The 22,096-nt window shown below is 32.0% G+C and overlaps 3 protein-coding genes across 3 annotated transcripts; 1 reads left to right on the top strand and 2 right to left on the bottom strand.

The window, feature by feature from the left end:
• Positions 1–3,863: 3,863 nt before the first annotated feature.
• On the bottom strand, positions 3,864–9,691 carry LOC120184983 (CBS domain-containing protein CBSCBSPB1-like). The gene is made up of 13 exons (XM_039189321.1): positions 9,586–9,691; positions 9,258–9,390; positions 8,995–9,165; positions 8,780–8,858; positions 8,576–8,689; positions 8,386–8,473; positions 8,116–8,221; positions 7,972–8,030; positions 7,194–7,303; positions 6,977–7,110; positions 5,701–5,786; positions 5,510–5,599; positions 3,864–4,045 (listed from the first exon to the last, which is right to left on the bottom strand). The coding sequence occupies exons 1-13, from the start codon at positions 9,658–9,660 to the stop codon at positions 3,866–3,868; spliced, it is 1,425 nt and encodes a 474-aa protein (XP_039045252.1). The 5' UTR covers positions 9,661–9,691; the 3' UTR covers positions 3,864–3,865.
• Positions 9,692–12,848: 3,157 nt separating this feature from the next.
• On the top strand, positions 12,849–15,424 carry LOC120184985 (gamma carbonic anhydrase-like 1, mitochondrial). The gene is made up of 2 exons (XM_039189323.1): positions 12,849–13,302; positions 15,002–15,424. The coding sequence occupies exons 1-2, from the start codon at positions 12,930–12,932 to the stop codon at positions 15,376–15,378; spliced, it is 750 nt and encodes a 249-aa protein (XP_039045254.1). The 5' UTR covers positions 12,849–12,929; the 3' UTR covers positions 15,379–15,424.
• Positions 15,425–17,072: 1,648 nt separating this feature from the next.
• Positions 17,073–19,000, bottom strand: LOC120185005 (probable WRKY transcription factor 43). The gene is made up of 2 exons (XM_039189341.1): positions 18,712–19,000; positions 17,073–17,260 (listed from the first exon to the last, which is right to left on the bottom strand). Exons 1-2 carry the CDS (start codon positions 18,978–18,980, stop codon positions 17,083–17,085), a joined length of 447 nt encoding a protein of 148 aa, XP_039045272.1. The 5' UTR covers positions 18,981–19,000; the 3' UTR covers positions 17,073–17,082.
• Positions 19,001–22,096: the final 3,096 nt, after the last annotated feature.

Here is a 22,096-nt window from a genome sequence, read left to right as displayed (position 1 = left end):
TAACTAAATTGAAAAAAGTTATAGATTTGCCACTACTTCCCATTACTTGAATCAAGGCTATTCATTGCCCAACAAAGTGGCTGAAGCATGTGCACCACTACCTAATCCAATTATTGTTTTAATCTTTCTTATTTTCAAGATAATAATAATAATTTAAATGAAAAGTGAATGAGGTTTATCTTTACACAATAATTACACCACTTTTAATCTTTATATATTTAAAATCTAAAATTTTATTTTTTAATAATATGATTAAATTAAGAGACTTAAAATAATCAAATTAAAAAATATGACCTAAGTTTACAACTTGTGCATGGTATAAGGATTAATAATGAAATTTGACATAACAAGTTTAATGATTATGATTATGTCAAAAATTTTAAAATTTGAAAAGAACATGGACTAAAAATGATAAAATTAAATTATATGAACTAAATCAATAATTTACTTATAGTTCGGTGACTAATAGAACAGTTTAACCATTGTAGATAATTGGAGTCAGGTTGGTCCTAAAGGAATGTATCTTGTCAACAATACTAACATGTTTTTAAGGTGTTTTTTTAAAATATGGATTAATTAGATTATTTGTTGAATATTTAAATTTATTAAGATAAATTAGTAAAAATAATTAATTTATTTAAATATTTAAATTTATTATTTATAAAAATAAATTAAATTCAAACAATAAGAACTTTTTTGAGGAAAAATAAAACGAACTGAATAATAAATATTCAAATTTAAATTTATTATTCATAAAAATGAAACAAATATAAATAATGAATTTCTGATTATGATTATTCATATCAGCTCTAAATATATTAAAAATAATCATTAAAATAATTTAATTTAAATATTATTAAAATATATAAAAATTGGGGAAAAAATTCACATATATTTGAATGTGTATCATCTATTATATCTTTATGGAGATTTCTCAAGTGCGACAACCTTAATATACGGTTAAGGAAATGCGCTACCCGAAATGTTATTATTTTTTAACATTTCCGGTAAAACGTTACTTAAAACATTATTTTTCTACAGGAAATCTTAATATCGAGCGATACCTAAAATATTATTTTTCTATCGAAAATGTTAATATTAGGCGCTACCTAAAATATTATTTTTTTCTACTAATTTTTAAATAGTAAAATTAATATTTCCTGTAGAAAAATAATATTCTAAATAATACTTTACCAAAAATATTAAAAAAATAATAATATTTCCGATAATATTTTTCCTGTATATTAAGTTATTATACGACATAACTACCCATCCTTATCCGTCACTGCTCTCGCACTTAGAGATTAAGGAATGTGAAAATTGACGTATGTTCTGTTTTAGGCCAATAATTCACTAAAAGGGAAAATTACAAAAGAGGTTAAAATAAGGATAAATTATTCTATTGGTCACCCCAATTATTTAACCTTTTTCATTTTGGTCACTGAACTATTTTGGGCAAAGTTATACTCTTCATTTAAAATTTAATGACAATGCTGATGTAAAAAATAATATTTTATTTATTATTAATTATTCATTTCATTTATTCTCTTCACATAAAAAAACTTTACGTATTAATATTTTAATAAACTAATACTATTCATTAATAACATGAGACGCATCTCATCATTAATTACTACATTAAGTTCAATACTTATTACGTAAATGAAAAATAATATTTAATTTAAACTATAATTAAAATTAATTATATTTATATCTATAAAAAATATATCAATCATAACATAAATTATAAATATTTTATTAAAATATATTCTTGTTATAAAAAATATACTTTAATAAATATAAAAACAATTAATTTCAATAAAAGTGTCTTGTTTAGTGCAATGGTTAAGAATTGAACAATATTGAAGGATTTTGTGCCCATAATAAAATATTAATAGTGTGAAAATTCAAGAAAAAACATAGCAGCATTGTCATTAAATTTTTAATGAAAAATAAAACATGTAACTTCGATGATTGTATTAAAAAATAGGGATGACAACGGGCCGGGTTAGGGTTGGGGTTTTTGGTCAACTCGATTTGATCGAAAAATATGCACCCTCCACGAAAATCCGATCCGATCAGGAAATTTTATATCCTACACGCGATCTAACCCAACTCGAAGATATATATCCTCCATCCGAATCTGACCCGACCCAGTTTTGCAGAGTATAAGTCTGACCCGACCCGATTCTACACAATATAAATTAAGGATTTAATTAAAATAATAATAATTTTTAAAGGAAATTACATTATTATCCTCGGGTCGTGTCGGAGTTTTTTCACCCTCCACCCGACCCGACTTAACAACTTAAAAAATTTGAACCGATGCGACCGAAACCCAATTTTTAAAAAAATTCGATCTGATCAAGTCAGAATCCGTCGGATGCAGGTGAAATTACCATCCCTATTAAAAAAAGATTTTGGTGACGAGAGTAAAATAATAATAATAAATGGCTGACTAGTTGGGGTAGTTTACCCTAAAATGAATGTAACCCAAAAGTCCCCATATAAGGCATTGAAAAGGGTGAGAAAATAATTTGACCCCACAAACCGACATTTGTTGGAACTTTAAGGCTTTGAAGCCTCAACGCTTCCAAGTTTCAACCATTTGGACCGTTCATTAAAATTTAAATAATTTGTGTTTCATTATTATTACTAATATATATATTATCTTTAATATCTAAATGATTACAAGTTTAGAAATTATTATTTAATTATTTTTTAGAAAGATATAAAATGTGATATTTGAGAATATTATAACAAAAATTCATTAATTTTGAAATGTCAAATATAATTAATTGACAAAAAGGTATGAGAGTTTCTTGTACTTTTATAAAAAAAATCAAAATGGTTATTGTATCTTTTTTTTTCTTTCAAAGTGGTCCTCCAACTAAGAAAATAAGCTTAATGTGTACCTTGAGCAATGTTTTTTTATCGTTGACAATTACAATACTAACATGATAGTTCACAGTATTGATGTGACAGTCCACGATAGCTGATAACATGACAAATGAATTAAATTGATAACTCAAACATGACAGATAGGCTGCTATATCAATATTGTGAACAACTACATTAACACCATGAACTGCCACGTCAGCAACGTAAGGGCAAACAACGAATATTTGGTATCGAAGTCTGGCTTCATTAGTTGTAAAAGTAGAATGAATTCAGATAAATTGGATATCCAAATTCATTATTCCAAAAGTAAAATAGATTTGAATAAAATATAAATGAATATTTATTAGAGGGTAAACTATGCGTTTAGTATTTAAACTTTTAATTTTTTCAAAATCATGCCTAACAATTAGTTTTTGTTTCATTTTAGTGCCCGTTAAAAACTTAACGTTAAGTTTTTAAAAAATTAAAAGTATATATACTAAAACGAATCAAAACTGATAGTTTATGTATTAAATGCGTTAAGGTGTTAACGATGAGTACACAAATGAAACAAAAACTAAACGTTTGGTATGATTTTGAAAAAAATTAAAAGGTTAGGTACTAAAACAGACCGAAACTGATATTTTAGGTATTAAACTCGGAATTTGCCCTTTAATATATTATGTAAATAGTAATTATAAGCTAAGAAAATATTTCTTAATTTGTATTGACTTAAAAAATGGGGAAAATATAAAATATGGAGTGCCTCTAAACTAAACCCAACTTTGGCCAATCAATCCTAAGCAAAGTTCTTTATATATATATATATATATATATATATATATATATATATATATATATATATATAGAGAGAGAGAGAGAGAGAGAGAGAGAGAGAGAGAGAGAGAGAGAGAGAGAGAGAGAGAGAGAGAGAGTGAGAGAGAGGTGGTGGGGGTGGGGGGAGGAGGAAGTTTTCTTAAGAATGCTAATTACCGACTTTCCTCAGGTATGCTAATAAGCCCAACCCGGCAACGACAGCCGCCCCTGCCGCGAACGTGTTGTATGCAGCAGTCCAAGCATCGGAGTTTGTGTAATCCGAGCTTCGTGTATTGGAGGCCCGTCGACCATCTTTCATCTCCGAATAATCTAAATGCAATCTTAAACCCTGCACAATACATCAATAAGATATCTTTAACTTGATTCGACTCCAGTGATACATTCTAATTTTATATATCTTTAAGTATACTATCAGCAAAAGAGCTTTCAGACATGTTGAGCTCCACGTATGTTTATAGGGGATTGATTCCGTATAGCCATTGTTCCGACGCAACAATGCAATTTCAAGCATGTATCAATATGACATAAAGAAGAATTAGTACGAACCTAAACTTGAAACTAGAAGGTTGAGGAAAGAAAATAATAAAATAAAAATACCTATTCACAATAATCAATAGGGTAAACTACACATTTAATATCTAAACTATCAGTTTTGGTTCGTTTTAATACCTAAACTTTTAATTTTTTCAAAACCATGCCTAACATTTGGTTTTCATTTCATTTTAGTATCCGTCATCAAAAACTTAACACGTTTAGTACCTAAACTATCAGTTTTTGTACATAAACTTTCAATTTTTTCAAAACTTAACGTTAAATTTTGAATGGGGTACTAAACTGAAATAAAAACTAAAGTTTAGGTACTAAAACAGACTAAATTTTATAATTTAGATACTAAACTGGTAATTTAACCTAATCAATATATATTACTTCACACTTCTACTAAACTTAGCTTAACATTATATTTACATATATGTCAAAATTACTCTCCATGTTTATTGAAATAATCATTTTGGAACGTTTCGTTTTAGAATAAAAAGGCCCCCTAACATTTGACAAAATAGTCTATTTGGCCCATATTCTTTTTTGTTATAGCATTTTGCCTTCAATGTTTCATTTTAGGATAAAAAATGCCCTTATTTTAGAGTGTTAATTGTGTGCTAACTAGCGGTTTCCATCTATAGAGAGGCATTTTGCTCGAAAATGAAACGATGGGGCAAAAATACTAAAAAAAAGAATAAGAACCAAAATGATCATTTTGATAAATGTTAGAGGCTAAGTTTGATATTATGCCTATTATATTCTAATATTGAAAATATAAGTAGCAAAGTATCCTAACTACGAGGAAAGATTTATTTAAACTACTGATAAGGAAATTTTAGGAAATAAAATTAGGATAAACCACTTATTTAGCACCTAAACTATCAGTTTTGATCCGTTTTAATATCTAAACTTTTATTTTTTTTCAAAATCATGCCTAACATTTAGTTTGTATTTTATTTTAGTACCCTGTCGTAAAAACTTAATATTTTAGTACCTAAACTATCAGTTTTGGTATATTTTGGTACGCAAACTTTCAATTTTTTTCCAAAAATTAATGTTAAATTTTGAATGAGAGTAATAAAATGAAAATAAACTAAACTTTAAGTATGATTTTGAAAAAAATGAAAGTTTTGATACTACAACAAACTAAAACTAATAGTTTATGCACTAAACACGTAGTTTACCCATAAAATTATAATCAAATCTCTTAACAATGTGTAAAGCAAATTTCACTGTAAAAATATGATCATACCTTCAAACCAACTAACTTTGCATGTTCCACTGCCACTTGAAGATCATAGTCTGACGCCAGTACAACTTTATCATGGTCTTCATCTTCATACTGCATAATAAGCACCTCAATTAGCATACATTTCCGAGAAAAATATATTAACATACCTAAGTAATCATTAAAAAAAACTAATAATATTTCTAAAAATATACCAGGATTTGAGGCACATTGTTTCGATCTCTGTCATCCCCCAGCCTACGAAGGACTGCAGATATTAGATTAGTTAAACTGCGTGTATCTGCATCAAACAGAAACGTGCAAAAAACCTGTTAAATACTATTTTCTATACACAATAGCCTGTAACACTGTAGGGTTTATATAAAGAAGTAGATCCTCTAATAGTATCTACTGAACACAAATTTCAGCAGCCGTAACAAGTGGCCAGCCTAGAAAACTGCTATTAAATAATAGGGTAAACTATGCACTTAGTACTTAAATTATTAATTTTGGTTCATTTTAGTACTTAAACTTTTAATTTTTTCAAAATCATACCTAACGTTTAGTTTTTTTTTCTTCATTTTAATACCCTTCCATTAAAAACTTAACACGTTTAGTATCTAAACTATAAATTTTGGTCTGTTATAGCACCTAAACTTTCTTTTTTTTAAACTTAACATTAAATTTTTAACGGGGTACTAAAATAAAAAAATAAAGTTTTCAACATAAGGGTACTAAAATGAAAAATATTAAACTTTTGGTATAATTTTGAAAAAATTGAAAGTTTAAGTATTAAAAGAGACTAAAACTGATAGTTTAGGTACTAAACATGTAATTTACCATAAATAATAACTTAGTAATTAGCCTAGAAGTGTTTTGCTTAGGACTGCATATGTTTGACAAGTTACAAACAAGCAACACTTGCGTATGAACCACATGTAAAAGAAAAGGACATGTATCGGTGGAGGCAGGGATGGACCCAAGGGGCCTGACAGAGGCGGTTGTCATGTAAAATTTTTAAATTGTCATATAATTTTTGTATTTTCAATTGATAATATATTTTTGTCTGTCTTAAAATTTTATAATTTAATCCCCTAAAATTTTATGAATACACTCCTCTTAACATAAAATCCTACGTCTGTCTCTATACAGAGGTGACTAATATCACAGTCCAAACCAATATGGGATTCATGGTTCAAGGTTCCTCTCTAGGACCATGACATTCTCCCATACTCCAAGTGCCCATTGTCCTAAATGGCACATCATTAGTACTCTAGACCGGCTCTAGCATCAAATGTCATAGACTAAACCAAGCTACAAGTTATTGTCGGCTTCAAAGCATTGAACCTCACAGTTTAACTCATGAAAAAGGCACCTCACAGGTTGAAAGTAATGTGAACACCTATGTCCTAAGATCAACTCAACCGATAAGGAATTCATCGGTCCTCTTTGAAACCATGACACAGTTTATGAGTAGAAACAGTAGCATACCACAAATAAATCTATGCATTCGGCCCCTTTTATCTTGTATTTTGAAACCAAATGTATAAGGCATAGTGGAGGAAGGATATGGAAGAGATCTCTCTGTATCTGCTACTTCAGAAGCCAACTTCAATGAGCTATAGCTGAAACATCACCATCAATAAGTTAGTAAAGCAGTAATGGCACATAACACAGAAACATAAACAGAGCAACAACATAAGAAAACCTTCTTGTCTCGTCTTCTTCTTCAATGGGAGGTAAGGACATTGCGGAATCCCAAAACTTCTGCACCATTGTTGTGGTAGTCTCATTATTGATTGCAAAATTTTTCCCAACCTAGTTATTGAAAAATATTATGGGATCATAACAAAAAACATCATGAATCGTCAAGGAAATAGGAAAAAAAAAATTATAATCTTGTTCTTTCTCTTTAACAAGTTCATTGTGTGCGTGGGCATTAATAGTTTTCTTTGGGATGCGTTGCACATGTATTATTTATAAAAAAATGTTGTATTTATAAGTATGAAACAAATGTGCCTGTGAATCTTGATTTGTTTAATCTATGATTAGTTAACATTTAAAGCACAAAGAAGCTTTATTTATGCAAGTAAAAAATATTATTTTTCATCAAATTATTAAGCTAATCACTTTTGTTTTAGTTTTGTACATTTTTCTCATTAAATTCAAAAAACATAATAATTGATCACTTTCGTTTTTATTCAATTAAGATGTGATCACTTTTACTTAATTTCCTCACTAACAACAATCAAAATTTCAGTGATTAAACATTCAAAGGTTGATAAGGTAAGTGACTACATCTTAATTAAATAAAAACGAATATGACCACATATTAATGAAATAAAAACGAAAGTGATGAAATATTATGTTTTTTGAATTCATGGAGAAAAATTATATAAAACTTAAACAAACGTGACCAATCTTGTAGTTTACCCAATAAGAAAATAGATACACTATAATTTCAGAATGATACTCACTTGACCTACAGTGGCAACAGCGGCATGAGTAACATGGAGCACATCCACAACAGCAACTATTTCTCCGTCTGCATCCAACCAAAGAAACTTATTTAGAACTGGTTTGATGTATGTAGAAAACTATGTTCTTTGTAGGGTAGCAACTCATATCACCTCTATCTACCACAGGAAGGTGTAAAAAGTTGCCATCATGCATGGTCTTCAAAGCATGAACAATTGGTGTGTTGAGCGTTGCACATACTGGGTTAGGAGTCATAACCTTTACATCAAACCAAAAGCAATATGAACAGAACTCAAGAAATTGCTTATCATAGAGGTAAAAAAGGATGAGCTGCTGCTGGTATATAAGGTCAAGCTATAAGAACAAACTCTGTTGACAAATAAATAAATAATAAAAGGAAAGAAAAGAAAAGAAAAGAAAACCTTCTCCACTGAAGTAGTCTCTGGAGGCAGATTATGTGCTATTACCCGCATCAATATCATTTGAACTATCAGAAATCCAAAGTAAAAACTTAGAATACACATCAATGACAATTGTAACAGTTAAAAATAACATCAGAATGGTAAAACTAAGAAAAATGTTGAATTGTGATTTGATTCAAAAGAGGCTCACGTTAGAATCCCCCGTGGTTTGTTTTCAATAGTCACAACCGCAGAATTTGCCCGGCATTCAAGCATCTTTTTTGCAGTCGTTAAAACTGTGTCAGTTGGTGAAACCGTTGCAATCCTGAAAGAAAGGTATCATATGAGGCAATACAACTCAAAATAACACTAGGGAAAAATCAATATTCATTAAAAAGGAAAAATTATTACCTACTTTGGATTGTCTGCAATAATTGTAGACAGTGAAGGCCTGAACATATGATCTTTAAGTGTCTGAATTAATGTATTCTGACCTGCATATTACCCCAAATGGCAGCATGGACTTAAAAGTTAAAACTGGTATGTTGATAGCTAAAACTATAGAAACAAAATGAATAAAACAAAGACAAAAAAAAATCATTTAAGCAAACGATATCATTATCCACAAACCAGAGAAAGATGTTCCCCAATTTTTTTCTACGCCTTCAACAGCTGCAGCAATAGCTTTTCCCTTTTCAGCTGACCTTTCCATTCGAGCAATAGCATCATACAAACACTTAGCTATATCAAGCAAAGCAATGACCTCCCCATTCTGTACAACGGGCAAATGTCTAGATCTTCCTGTTTAGAATGATATCAGAACAATATTAAAGGGTAAGACACAAGAAAATATATCACATAAAAGGGTGGGTATCAACCGAAAAAAACCCAACCTTGCACCATCTTCTGGAGTGCCTCCACAGCAAGAGTGTCAGAAAGAACAAATACTGGGTTCTTAGTCATTACTTTGGAAACCGGTGTCTCCTCCATATTAAGCTCCTGAGCAATCACTCTTGTAGCTATGTCCTGCAGGCAAAAAAGAACCAGTAAAGAGAGACAGCATCGTTAACCTGATTCACTTTAGATAAAATATATAAGAACAAAGAACAAGGCATAAGAAGTCATATCAGAATGAAGAAACTAATTCATGTACTTGTCTCCCTTGTTTTGAGATTCAAGTAAAGGGAGTTTGGAATACTCTTTCAAGGATTTTAGTCATACCTCGTCTGTGAGAATCCCACAGAGCAATGCATTTGAGTCAGTAAGCAATAAAGCATCAACCTTACGAGCAGCCATCTTCCGGGAGGCCTCGTAAATAGTATTACTTTCCGGTACCGTCACGGCCTTCGACAGCCGTAATCTCTTCACCGTTCGCTCACCAGCTAGTCCACTTTCCACAAACAAGTTGAAACAATAAAAAAAGGAAAAAGAAGAGAATCATAACTACTTTTTTTCAAGAGAAATTTTACATTGAATACAATATTTAACCATTTTTCATTATTCATTTCGCAGAATGTACACATTTAGAACCTGTATGTTCACCAATTATTACCAACTGCCTTTATCAATCCATTCAAATCCAAATGCAATTATTCATTTTCTGAACGGAAGTTCAACAGACTAAATTGTGCCTTCCACAATTATAACTCACAAGATCCTTCATCCAAAATTCTTCCTTTTTTTTTTAAATAATGGTAAAGAAACCAAGCGTAAAATTTGAAATGAAAAAACTTACATAAGGGCTGCACGAGAAGAAGGTAAGAGTTTCCGGATAGAATCGGAACCTCCATTCTCCAATGCTTTTCTCCTAGCTGGTGATACGCCTGACTTTGGAAAACTCCGCCTCGGCGAACCGCTGTAACTCGCCATCTCTGATCCCTGATACACGCATTGAATTTTCCAATTTTCTCATACGAAAGGGAAATAAACGAATAAAAATAAATAAGTATCAATAAATATATCAACAACTAACCAGAATAATAGACTTATTTGATTTCAATTCCAATCAAATCGCTAAAAAAATTCAGCTCAGATTCATTGATGAACGAATCGAGAAGAGGTGAAGTGCCAAAATCAAGCGATTCATGAAACAAACAGAAAATGGAGAAAAACCGAGGTGAAGCATTTCGAGTTTTCCCGGAAAATGTACCGAGCGGGAAAAAAGGAAGAAGGAATGAGATTGTTCCACGTGGGAATCATTTTAACCGAAATTCCTCCAATTCAAATGGTCTCCACAAAATCAGAGATAGAGTGTCGCTTCCTTTTGTTATGGGCTTATGGCATATATCCAAACACTAAGAGAGACGACGAAACCATCGGAATCCATGCAAAACCTTGGAAACAAGTTGATCAAAGATTCATTGGGAACGTTTTTATCCGAGTTCGATGAGGTCTGAGTCGAAACGACGAATCAATTATATGCATTTACAATATCCCCTTGTCTATACATTTAGCCAAGAGTCTAACCTTAACAACCTCTCGAATGGCTGCTAAGATAGTCTCCCAATCCCTATTGTTTCCTCTAAAATTTCTACGATAATTTTCCCGCCAAACGAAGTAGTAAAAGCATTCACCATTCGCCATACCCTCATTTCTTTTTTATTGCCCTCAAATTCCAAGGATTCATCCAGACTATTCTGGATCGACCCAGGTCGCAAATCTAATCTTGGTGAACGAGTCTACCTTATTTTTTGCATACACAATGAACTTCATTTCTTTTTAATCGCCCTTTAATTCCAAGGCTTCGTCATGACTAATCTGATTCTATCCAAGCTGCACACTTGATTTTGATAGGTGAATCTTTCAACCAGAATTTTCTGCATACACAAAGACTCGAACCTGAGATTTACTTAAGTGATATTAAGCTGATTGTCAATTGAACAAACCCATTGATACCTAGGGATGGCAATGGGTTGAGTTTTTGGTCCATCCGACTTGACCCAAGAACAATGAGTCATTCACCCGAGACCCAACCCGACCAAAATAAAATTTTACCCGAACCAAACCCGACCCGATATATAACTTAAAAACTTGACCCGAAATAATAATAAAGATAGTGACTTAATTGAAAAAATAATATATAGAGGGATATTATTATAATTATTCCTAAATATATAAGGTAAAATTATATATATTTTTCGGGTAGAATCGAGTCAGATATTTTTTACTCTAAATCTGGATCTGACCCAACCCGAACATGAATTTTTAAAAAAACCGACCCGATCGGGTTGGAACCCATCGGATTCGAGTCTCATGCCCTAATACCATACCCTCATTTCTACTTGTTCATGCATGAATTTTTTTCTTATAATTTAAACATAATGTACAGCGAAGTTGGTCTATGGTGGTGCAAATGCATAAGAAAAAGAAAAAGAAGAATTTGTATTAAACTTACATGGTTAAAGGATGTCAAGCAAGTCAGTTTAAGTGTATAACGTGCCATATCATACTTCTATTATTGGAATAACGAGTGGTAACGGTTAAATAACCGATTTGCTATAATATTAGTGACTATTTTATTACTTTTGAAACATCAACATGCAAAATAAAAAATTACTCATACTTTTTAACTTTCTTTTTCCATTTTATAAAACTCTCCATATTCATTTTATCATTTAATTATGGTTTAATAATTTTTTAGTGCACAAACTAAACTTCAAAATATAATTTGATGTCCAAAGAATTTTTTTTGTTAATAATAAATGTTTAACGTTTTATCTGTTATATTTTTAAAGTTAGTGCTTACCATTATATATTAAAAATATTTAATAATAAAAATATTATTTTTTAAAAATAAAAAACCAAACCTTCGCGTCGTCTCTCTTCCTCCCATCCCCCGCCGTCGATAGTAAAAGATCACCATCAGTCGAGTTTTGTTCAGAGAAGGACGAAGAACTCAACGGTGGCGGACGTCTAATGTACAGACGACTATAACAGTCAAAATCGCCAGAAAATAGTATTGAAAAACTTAGAAATTCGATGATCTTCGCGTCATTTTTCACGACGATTGACGTAGTTTCATGGTAGGTGGGGGACTGGACTTTGGTTGCAGTGGCGAGATGGTTCTGATGATGTCAACAATGACGACCACGGACCGATGATGACCGATCGACGACGGAAGATGTAAAATTTTAAAGTTTTTTTTTTAATTATAATATTATTATTTTTTTAATAAAATATTTTTAAAAATTTTATATACGTAACACGTGTCAAATAATGATCAAATTTAGTGTCGTTACAGTTCAGACACCTAAAAATATAACGTTGAAAACTATAATCACCTGTTATTAACAAAAGAAATTCTGTAGACGTTGTATCGTGTTTTAGAGTATAGTATAAGTATTAAAAAATGTATTAAACCTTCTATTAATCTAAATTAAATACTGGAAAACTAAAAAAGGAAAAATCTTCTCACTCGGTGCTATTTTGTGGACTAATCTGAGAACCCAGCAAAAGAATTTGATCTGTAATTTGGGATTTTTCTTCTCTACCGGATTACCTCTTTCTCATTTCTCTCGTGTTAGGAGCTCTAAATCCCTTCTTCCCTCACTCATTTGCCACCTGTAATGGCGACATCCATAGCAGCTCGCATCTCCAGGAAGGCCGTGGCCTCCGCTTTCTCCGCTCACCGTCACGTCATCTCGTCCCGTTGTTTCGCCACGGAGGCCGCGAAAGCGATCTCGCCGTCGTCGGATCAAGTGAAGTGGGATTACAGGGGCCAAAGGAAGATAATCCCTCTCGGACAGTGGGTCCCGAAGGTCGCCGTCGACGCTTACGTGGCTCCTAACGTCGTATTGGCGGGTCAGGTAACCGTCTACGACGGAGCGTCGGTGTGGAACGGCTGCGTGCTACGCGGCGATCTCAACAAGATTTCCGTTGGATTCTGCTCTAATGTCCAGGAACGCTGCGTCATTCACGCCGCTTGGTCCTCACCTACCGGTAATCTCTTTTTTCCCCCATTTCTCTTGCCGTTTCCGAGTTTTTTTTTTATTTGAATGAGCTAAATTAGCCGACAGTGTAATGGATTGAGACTTATATATTGTGTTTGAATGTGTTCAATGTAGCTGAAAGATGAGTAAAGAAAGAAAATTTGTTAAGCTGGATTTAGTATAGGGTTTCTGGATAGTTGTTTATAATAAGAAGTTAGCTTGAATTTTATTCTGGGGTTATTTTACCGTGGAATGAGCTAAATTTGTCAAAGCTTTAATTGGTTGAGACTTGCACATTATGTTTGAATGCGCTCAATGCAGCTGAAAAGGTTCTTAGGAGCTCTTGATGTCCACTTAATGTGAATCGAGCTGTTTGATTTAGGATCTCACGACGAAGAAGATTATTGGTAAGAGATGCATATGATGGTTTCTACATTCTTGATACCCAGACACTTGAATCGATTGTCTGTGTCAGTACCATCACTCCTTTTGACTAACATTGTCGTTTCAGTCACCCTTTGCTTTCTGTGTTTAAGAAACTTTGTCATCAGTTTTCCCGTATTTCTTCTTTGGATTGTGAGTATTGTGGTTTGCTAAACACCATCATCTTAGTTCTAATCCTTGAGCTAATAAGCAAGCTACTGCTCCTTTTGAGTTGATGCCAAGGAAAGGTGTAATTTGTTTTAGACGGAGGTATTGAACTGAAATAATCAGGTTAGCTATGAACATGGTACTTTTTCCATGTTCTTTGTTGTGCAGATGTAAGTTCATGTTGCAGCTGTGGTGTGAGATACTGTTGTGGATGCTTTTCGGTAGGACATTAGAATCGAAGTTGTTTGGTAGAACTCTTGGAATAGAAGTTGTTTTTGGTAGGACTTTATTTTGTTTGATACGATTTCCCTTAATTATTGTAATAAACAATCTGTATTTAAAGAGAGGAATAAACAAAAGCAAACTGAAATTTATCAAATCCGACAGAGATCTAGGTCTTTCTCTAACAGGTCCTAACAGAATAGGCGGAGCAAAGAACTAGGGAAAAGCTCTGCTATTAAACACAGATTTTCCCTCCATCTCCACCGACTCAATCCAAAACTCAGTCATAACAGATACTCAAAACATGAAGTGATATGTGCAAAAGGAAAAAGAAAAAGGAAATGTTGGTGTTGTGAGCCAATTTCCTAAGCCAAAAACAATCTTGTTCGATTAAGTTTTCATATCCATTGTCTTTTATTTACAATGTAGAGTCTAGATATTTTACTCATAGCAGCTATTGAATTCCTGTTTAGTATTTACAAGTATAGGAAGTGGAGACTGGAGATGTAGTGATTTCCTGGTTTTTTTCGCGATCCCTGAAGGATTTCCTGTTTCTTTTGCCTGCATGTTGTATCAATATTTTTATTTTCAGAGATCTTATATTTGCAACTTGCTCCTTGCTATTGGTTCATTATTGAATCTTGTTTATTGGTTGTTTCAATTTTGCCTTACTTCCTAATGTGGCTCTCGGAATCTGCAGGCCCTTGCTTGATCACAAGTGAGCCTCATTTGTGTAACTCCAAGGTTTTTCCAATTGTCTATGCTGTGAAAATAAAAATGAAGCGTACACACGATTGTTTTATTTAAATCTTTATTTTGGTGTTATATTTTAATGATCTAGTCAATTTCTGTACCTCATTGGCATCATCGTGAGAATACCATTTCTGAATCTACAGGACTTCCAGCTGAGACAACAATTGAGAGGTTTGTGACGATTGGTGCATACAGTCTCTTGAGGTCATGTACGATCGAGCCGGAGTGCATTATCGGACAGCATTCTATTCTCATGGAAGGTTCCTTGGTGGAGACTCACTCTATCCTTGAAGCCGGTTCCGTAGTTCCCCCAGGCAGGAGAATCCCAACCTGCGAGCTTTGGGCAGGTAATCCAGCCAGGTTTGTTCGGGCACTGACCCATGAAGAAACCTTAGAAATCCCAAAACTCGCTGTAGCAATTAATGATCTGAGCAAAGAACATTTCTCAGAGTTCCTTCCATGCTCAACAGTATATCTGGAAGTTGAGAAGTTGAAGAAGTCCCTGGGAATAACTATTTGATTTCATGTTTCCATATATGAGTATTCGATCATGTCGGCTTTAGTATGCCGATGACATTGTATGTTGAGGTTATACCCTAAACAGAAAAGCGAATCATTTTATACCCCAACCCCGAGAGACCGACCCAGCTTTTTTCATTCACGAAACGAAAAAAGAGGAATCATGGAGATGCGGGGTATCAATTCCCGTACCTCTCGCATGCTAAGCGAGCGCTCTACCATCTAAGCTACATCCTTTTGTTGTACAATTACTAGAAAACAAGTATTCATCCTTTTCTTGTTTCATAACAACACAAGATCACGACGTACGCTAGCCATGATATCGAAGCAGGTATATCATCCATTCACATACCTACAGATTAAATACATATAGGCTAAAAAGGTGCATTTTAACCCTTTGAATTTTTTATCAATTCAAAGGTATTCAGTCGTGAGATAATGACTAAAATAATATCTTTAAAAAAAATCTTAATATAATCCACTTCGAGTATTATTTTTTAAAGTAGTATAATTGCTACAGTACCTTTAGAAAACTTCAAGATTATATGGAGTCTTTAGTTGAAGACTCCAAAACTACTATGCGACTTTAATCTTGACAAAGCTAAAGACGCATGGTAATCCATGCGTCTTCCACTAGTAGCAACAATGACCCTAAATCAAGAAATAATACGGTGAGATTCTTATAGGGGAAGTGTTTTTTTGTCACTGCTCTACATGAGTAGGGTAGCCAGTCAGTCATACCTAGTTCAAAACGGCTGATAGCAACTCTAATCTCGTAACAAGCCTTTTAAAGTTTTAATTCATTTGAACTACCGTAATACGATTTCGACAAGTGTATATATTCGATTTCATATATATATAAACTCACTCATACCTACAAATTAAATTTACATTTGACTAACAATAGATTTTAAGGTTCCTTCCCATAGTTCAAAATGATGGGATCGAGTATACACTAAGGGTGCGTTTGGTTCACGGAATGTAAGATTACCAGTGGGAATAAAAGATTACCAGGGAATAGGATTACTGTGAATGTTGTATTTTGTGTTTGGTTGGTTTAGCATGAATGTAAGATTACCGTGTTTGGTTAAAGGAATAAAATGTTATTGTAATGTATATTTGACCAAATTGTCCTTATTATATATTTGTATAATATTACAAATTGTAAAAATATTTATATATTTTCTTTAAAAATTTAATTCATAATATTTATATAATTTTTTTACAAAATTAAAAATATAAAAAATGTTTAATGAAAGAGTAAAATTTTTTTAACTCCTGAACTTCATATAAAATTTTAATTATAAACTTTTTTTTTTGTAAATCTAAAATAATTTAAGGATAAATTTGTAATTTAACCTTCGTAGAATTTTTATTATTCAATGACAGAAGAATGATATTTTTGAAAAAAAATAAAAATTTAAGGGCATTTTAGTCCAAAACGGCGATAATGTTACAATACCTAAGGGAATGGAGGTAATGACATTCCCGGTAATATACCCCAAAAAAATCTACTATTTGTAATAAAACATTACCGGGAATGAGATTCTCGGCCAACCAAACATGTGAATGTCAATTCTTGAAACAAACACCCCTAAAGTGATATTCACGAGTCTTATTTTGGTACTCAAATTTTGATTTCTCAAATATGATAGACACGATAAGACGATATTCACGAGTCTTATTGCAGATCGAAGAGAAATCTTCAGTAAGGATTGTAGGTTTGGATGTGTTGGAGAATGTTTTGGAAGTTCTCAATGAACTTCTCCACCGGGTGAGAGTGCATCCCTTCGTAAGTAGTCACCACAATTTCATCATCTTTTGAACTTCGTTGCACTTGTTTCTTCACATTGCACTCCTTGTGCGTGCACCTATAATAACTTCTGCAAATCAACAAGACAAAAACAACCCAAATGGAAGATGAAAATCCATGCAAATTTCGCTCCTTTCGAGACTTATATCACTTATATATATATATATATATATATATATATATATATATATATAGACGACTTAGATTAATTAACAATAGAGAATGAGAAGATATTCATTAAAGAAAAATAAGGAGATGATAATCGTGATCGTCTATTTTCACTCGTCCAACGATCTTAAAATGTGTAAAATTAAAAGTTTTATACTATGTATTACTTTTGAAATGTGATTTTGAAAAGTGCGGTAAAAATTATTGGGTAAATTACACATTTAGTACCTAAACGATCAGTTTTGGTCCGTTTGAGTATCTAAATTTTTAATTTTTTCAAAATCATACCTAACGTTTAGTTTTCATTTCATTTTAGTACACCACCATTAAAAACTTAAAGCGTTTAGTACCTAAAATGTTCGTTTTGGTCCCTAAACTTTCATTTTTTTCAAAAACTTAATGTTAAATTTTGAACTGAGTACTAAAATGAAACAATTAAAAGTTTTCAACGAAAGGGTATTAAAATGAAATAAAAACTAAAATTTAGATATGGTTTTGAAATTTTTTAAAAGTTTAGGTACTAAAATGGACCAAAACTAATAGTTTAGGTACTAAACATATAATTAACCCAAAAGTATTTTTTAAATTATTTTAAAAAATACAGTTTAAAGATTAACTATTTGAGATTACCGTTAAAAAGTGAGTTTTAAAAAGATAAAATTTACATTTTATACGTTGTGTTGTAAATTAAAAATATAATATTTAAAGCTGAAAATATGATTTCACAAAAAATTGTTTTCCATAACAAAATTTAGAAATTTAAGTTTATAAGATTAGGTCGAAAATCACTTTTCCAACCATGATTTTAAATCAAATTTTAAGTATTTAACATTGCTTACGGGGCGAAAAAGTATTTTTTTCTCATTGCCAGAAGCGTAAAGTGGATCCTAACTCATATATTTAGTGACGGAGGGACCATGACCTCTGAAATTTTTAGGTTTAACTACATCTTAGGTCTCTAAAGGTTTTGAAACTATGCAAATGAAGTCCTACTCCTGTTAAATTTTTTTGGTTTAATTACTTCTTAGGTTCCTAATATTTTTGAAACTAGAAAAATTAAGCTCGACCCACCAATTTTTAATTTACATACTTTTTAGGTCCCTATTAATTTTGATATTAGATAACATAAGCAATACCCTCATTATTTTCGTTTAAATTCTTCTTAGATACCTGCCAATTTCAAATTTAAGCAACTTAAACCCTAACACTTGCACCTAAGTGTGTATAATTTCTGGTCTTTTGCCGAGCTAATAAAGAAATTGAATTATGTCGAATTAAAGTAAGGGTACTAAATTGACAAGTCGAACATAGTATGAGGACTAAATCCGAAATTCGTAGGAATGAAAAAAATACCTAGGGAATTTGCTGTTTTTAACAGTTTTCTGCCCATATTTCCTCCAACGATACCCATCGTCAAGAATATCAACTTGACTCCTCGTTTGAAATGCATACTTGTGCTTCTTCGTCCCCTCCTTCTTGTCACCTTTCTTCCCTCCGACTTTCACTCGCTCCTTGTCATCACCGTCGGCTCCCGAGTAACTCGGACGATGAGGGTTCATCATCATTATCGACGATGGCGAAACCGATGATCCGTCCGAGAAAACTACGGGATAATTCTCCATTGAAATAAGGTAGAGGTATATGTGGGGGGAAAAGGGTGGGCGGCATAATGGCCATTGGCCAACGTATATAATGTGACTGAAAATGGCAAAAGGGAAATTGAATGCATGGACCGAACCGGAGGCTAATTCTTCATGCATGAATCGAAAGACACCAAGTTGAGTCGTACACGTCACCTAACACTACTTTATTATCACATTTTTTTTTGAATTAATCACTTGTATCCGATCTATTAACCGACTAATCCAGATCGGGTACTGCAGAAGCAATAGCGACCCCCAACCCAGTTTGCTCCATTCGCAAACACCAATATTCGAACCCTGACCTTGCTTAAGAGACCTAGTACTTCATCCTACTAGATCAACTACTTGTTGGTATTATCACATATTTTTTAGTGACATATCTAGAAATATTTTTTAAGGTTAGACACATATGTACTTATAATAAAATTCTTTTGTATGGGGTAGGCACTAATAGAATTTTAGAGTGGACACGTCAGTAAAATGAATAACAAATAAAAATATTAAAAAATCAGTTAAACAATATAAGAAATGAAGAATTCGTATACATATTATTATCGACGGTGAAAGATAAACGTCATTATTTATGATATAAATATGATGATAACGTATTGATAGACTTTATCATAACCCAAACACAATTTATTTAAGATGGTTACAAACATTTATTAATATAATAGAAAACAATATCTACCAATTTTGTTAGAGAAGTGGAAGATTTTCTTTTGAAAGTAAAAGAAAAACAAAGCGATATAAAAGAAAAACATTAAGGATAATACAATAGAAATTAGGGTAAATTATGCATTTATTTTTGATCCTTTTAGTACCTAAAGTTTTAATTTTTAAAAACCATATCTAACATTTAATTTTTGTTTCATTTTAGTACTACCTTGTTAAAAACTTAACATCTTTAGTACTTAAACTATCGGTTTTGGCCCGATTTAGTACATAAACTTTCAATTTGTAAACTTTAACATTAAGTTTTGAACAAGGTACTAAAATGAAACAAAAACTAAACTTTAGGTATAGTTTTAAATTTTTTGAAAATTTAAATATTAAAACGAACCAAAACTAATAGTTTATACACATAGTTTACACTAAAAACTATGATAAATATAAGTGGCAGTCATTTGATCAAAAAGGGGGAGAAGTTTGGTTTGAAAATTCAATTTCTTAATGAAAAAGGGGAAGCTTAACATTTTCATATATTTTCCAACAATTGTTAACAATTGATATCATTTTCATTAAACATTTTATTAAGGCAGAGTTTTGCCAAAAACAAATTTTCAAATGTTTTGTTATATCAAAAAGGGGGAGATTGTTGAATTATGTTTCGATATAACAAATTTAAGGCAAACTGTTTTTTTGGACTTGAATTGAATTTATTCAAAGTTTTAAAAAGGTTTCAAAAATAATTCAAAGTCCATTAAATTCGAATTTAAGCAAAAATGCAAATGTGTATCGATATCCCTATGAGTGTATCCATACACTGGTGTACCGATACCTGTGTACCGATACCCCCTGCAGGTGTATCCATACACATATGACTGCTCAAATACCGAATGCAAAAAGGGAACCGATACCCCTATGAGTGTATCCATACACTGGTGTACCGATACCCCCATGAAGTGTATCCATACACTAGTTGCAACGGCTAGTTTAATTTGAATTTAATGAAGGTGTATCGATACCTATGAAGGGGTACCGATACCCTATGAAGGGGTACCGATACCCCCTATTATGGGCAACCTATTTTGCAAAAAAATCATCCCCAAACGGCTCCAAAACATCCCCAACGGCTAGATACTACTTCAAACACATTCCAAGCTATAAATATACGCTGAGGACACTTGAAGAAGCGATAGAACACCTATCCAAGCATTCAAACACAAGAGAAGAGTTTTTCAATCTTATTTTTCTATTCTCTTGTAAATATTGTGTTCTTGTGAGCTTAAATTTTGTAAACACTCTACCTTTGAGAGGTTTTCTTGTTTACTTCTTTTATCCTTTTTTAAAAGGAAATGTTCTAGCTAAGCCCTTAAAAAGCTAGGGATAAGGTTCTAGTTTAACCCGTGAAAAACTAGGGAGTTGTAAAGGTTATCTCTTTGTCCTGTAAAAAGACACATTTAATGGGATGGAACAAGTACGTTAGATCGTAGAAATAAGATTTTTTTTTATTAATCCGTGGTAAGTACAAGGTAGTATTTGTTCAAAGATAACTCTCAACCTTTCGACATTGAACGCTCACACTCCTGACATCTATGGTGCTCGAACATGGATCCTCAATGAATAACAATAATTTTTTTGCCAGGGAATTCACTTGGTTCGTGCAAGAAATAATTAATTTAAATTGACAAATTATGGATTGAAAGTTTGGTGGTTGATGTTGAAGTCTTGGGGTCTAAAATATACTGTTGTTTTACCCAAATTATCTATCAAAAGGACTTATTTCAAACAAATTAGGCACATGATGATGATGATGATGATTTTATTCTAGATTTTGTATTATTTTGCCTTTGGATTCTTTGAAAACAAACGACATGGTCCACGGGAGATCAAAGACTTTGGCAATCTGTATCTATACTTTTTATTTGGGTAAATTATACATTTAGTATCCCAGTTATCACTTTTGTTTTATTTTAGTCACTCAATTATTTTTTGTTTCAAAATCATACTTGACGTTACCTTTTAGTTTAAGCTCGATCATCCACCGTTAAAAAAATAATTATGATGCTAACGTGTCATCATAAAGTAATGTCACGTCATCACTGATTTTTTTTAAATGCTACATCGCGATTCTATCAATTTTTTTACTATGAATTACCGAAGATGAAATCAAAAAGCAATTTTTTAATAGGGGCCGCTAGTCTTATTAAAAAGTGAAATTATTCAGAATTTCAATAAGAGTTTAGAATTGTCATTGTAAAATAAATACATAATTTGGATATTTTCCTATAACATTGAAACTATCTATTTTATATCATATAAGGACTATACATGAAAACGGTTAAAAACCAACCAAAAGACTCGATTGAAAAATAGATACGAACAAATTTGACTACACCGTGATAAACTATCCATGAAAAATAAAAGTGTGT

This window comes from Hibiscus syriacus, unplaced genomic scaffold (genome assembly GCF_006381635.1).
Source record: "Hibiscus syriacus cultivar Baekdansim isolate YM2019G1 unplaced genomic scaffold, ASM638163v2 tig00112988_pilon, whole genome shotgun sequence".
Taxonomy (NCBI): domain Eukaryota; kingdom Viridiplantae; phylum Streptophyta; class Magnoliopsida; order Malvales; family Malvaceae; genus Hibiscus; species Hibiscus syriacus.
This window is presented reverse-complemented; position numbering and strand designations above follow the sequence as displayed.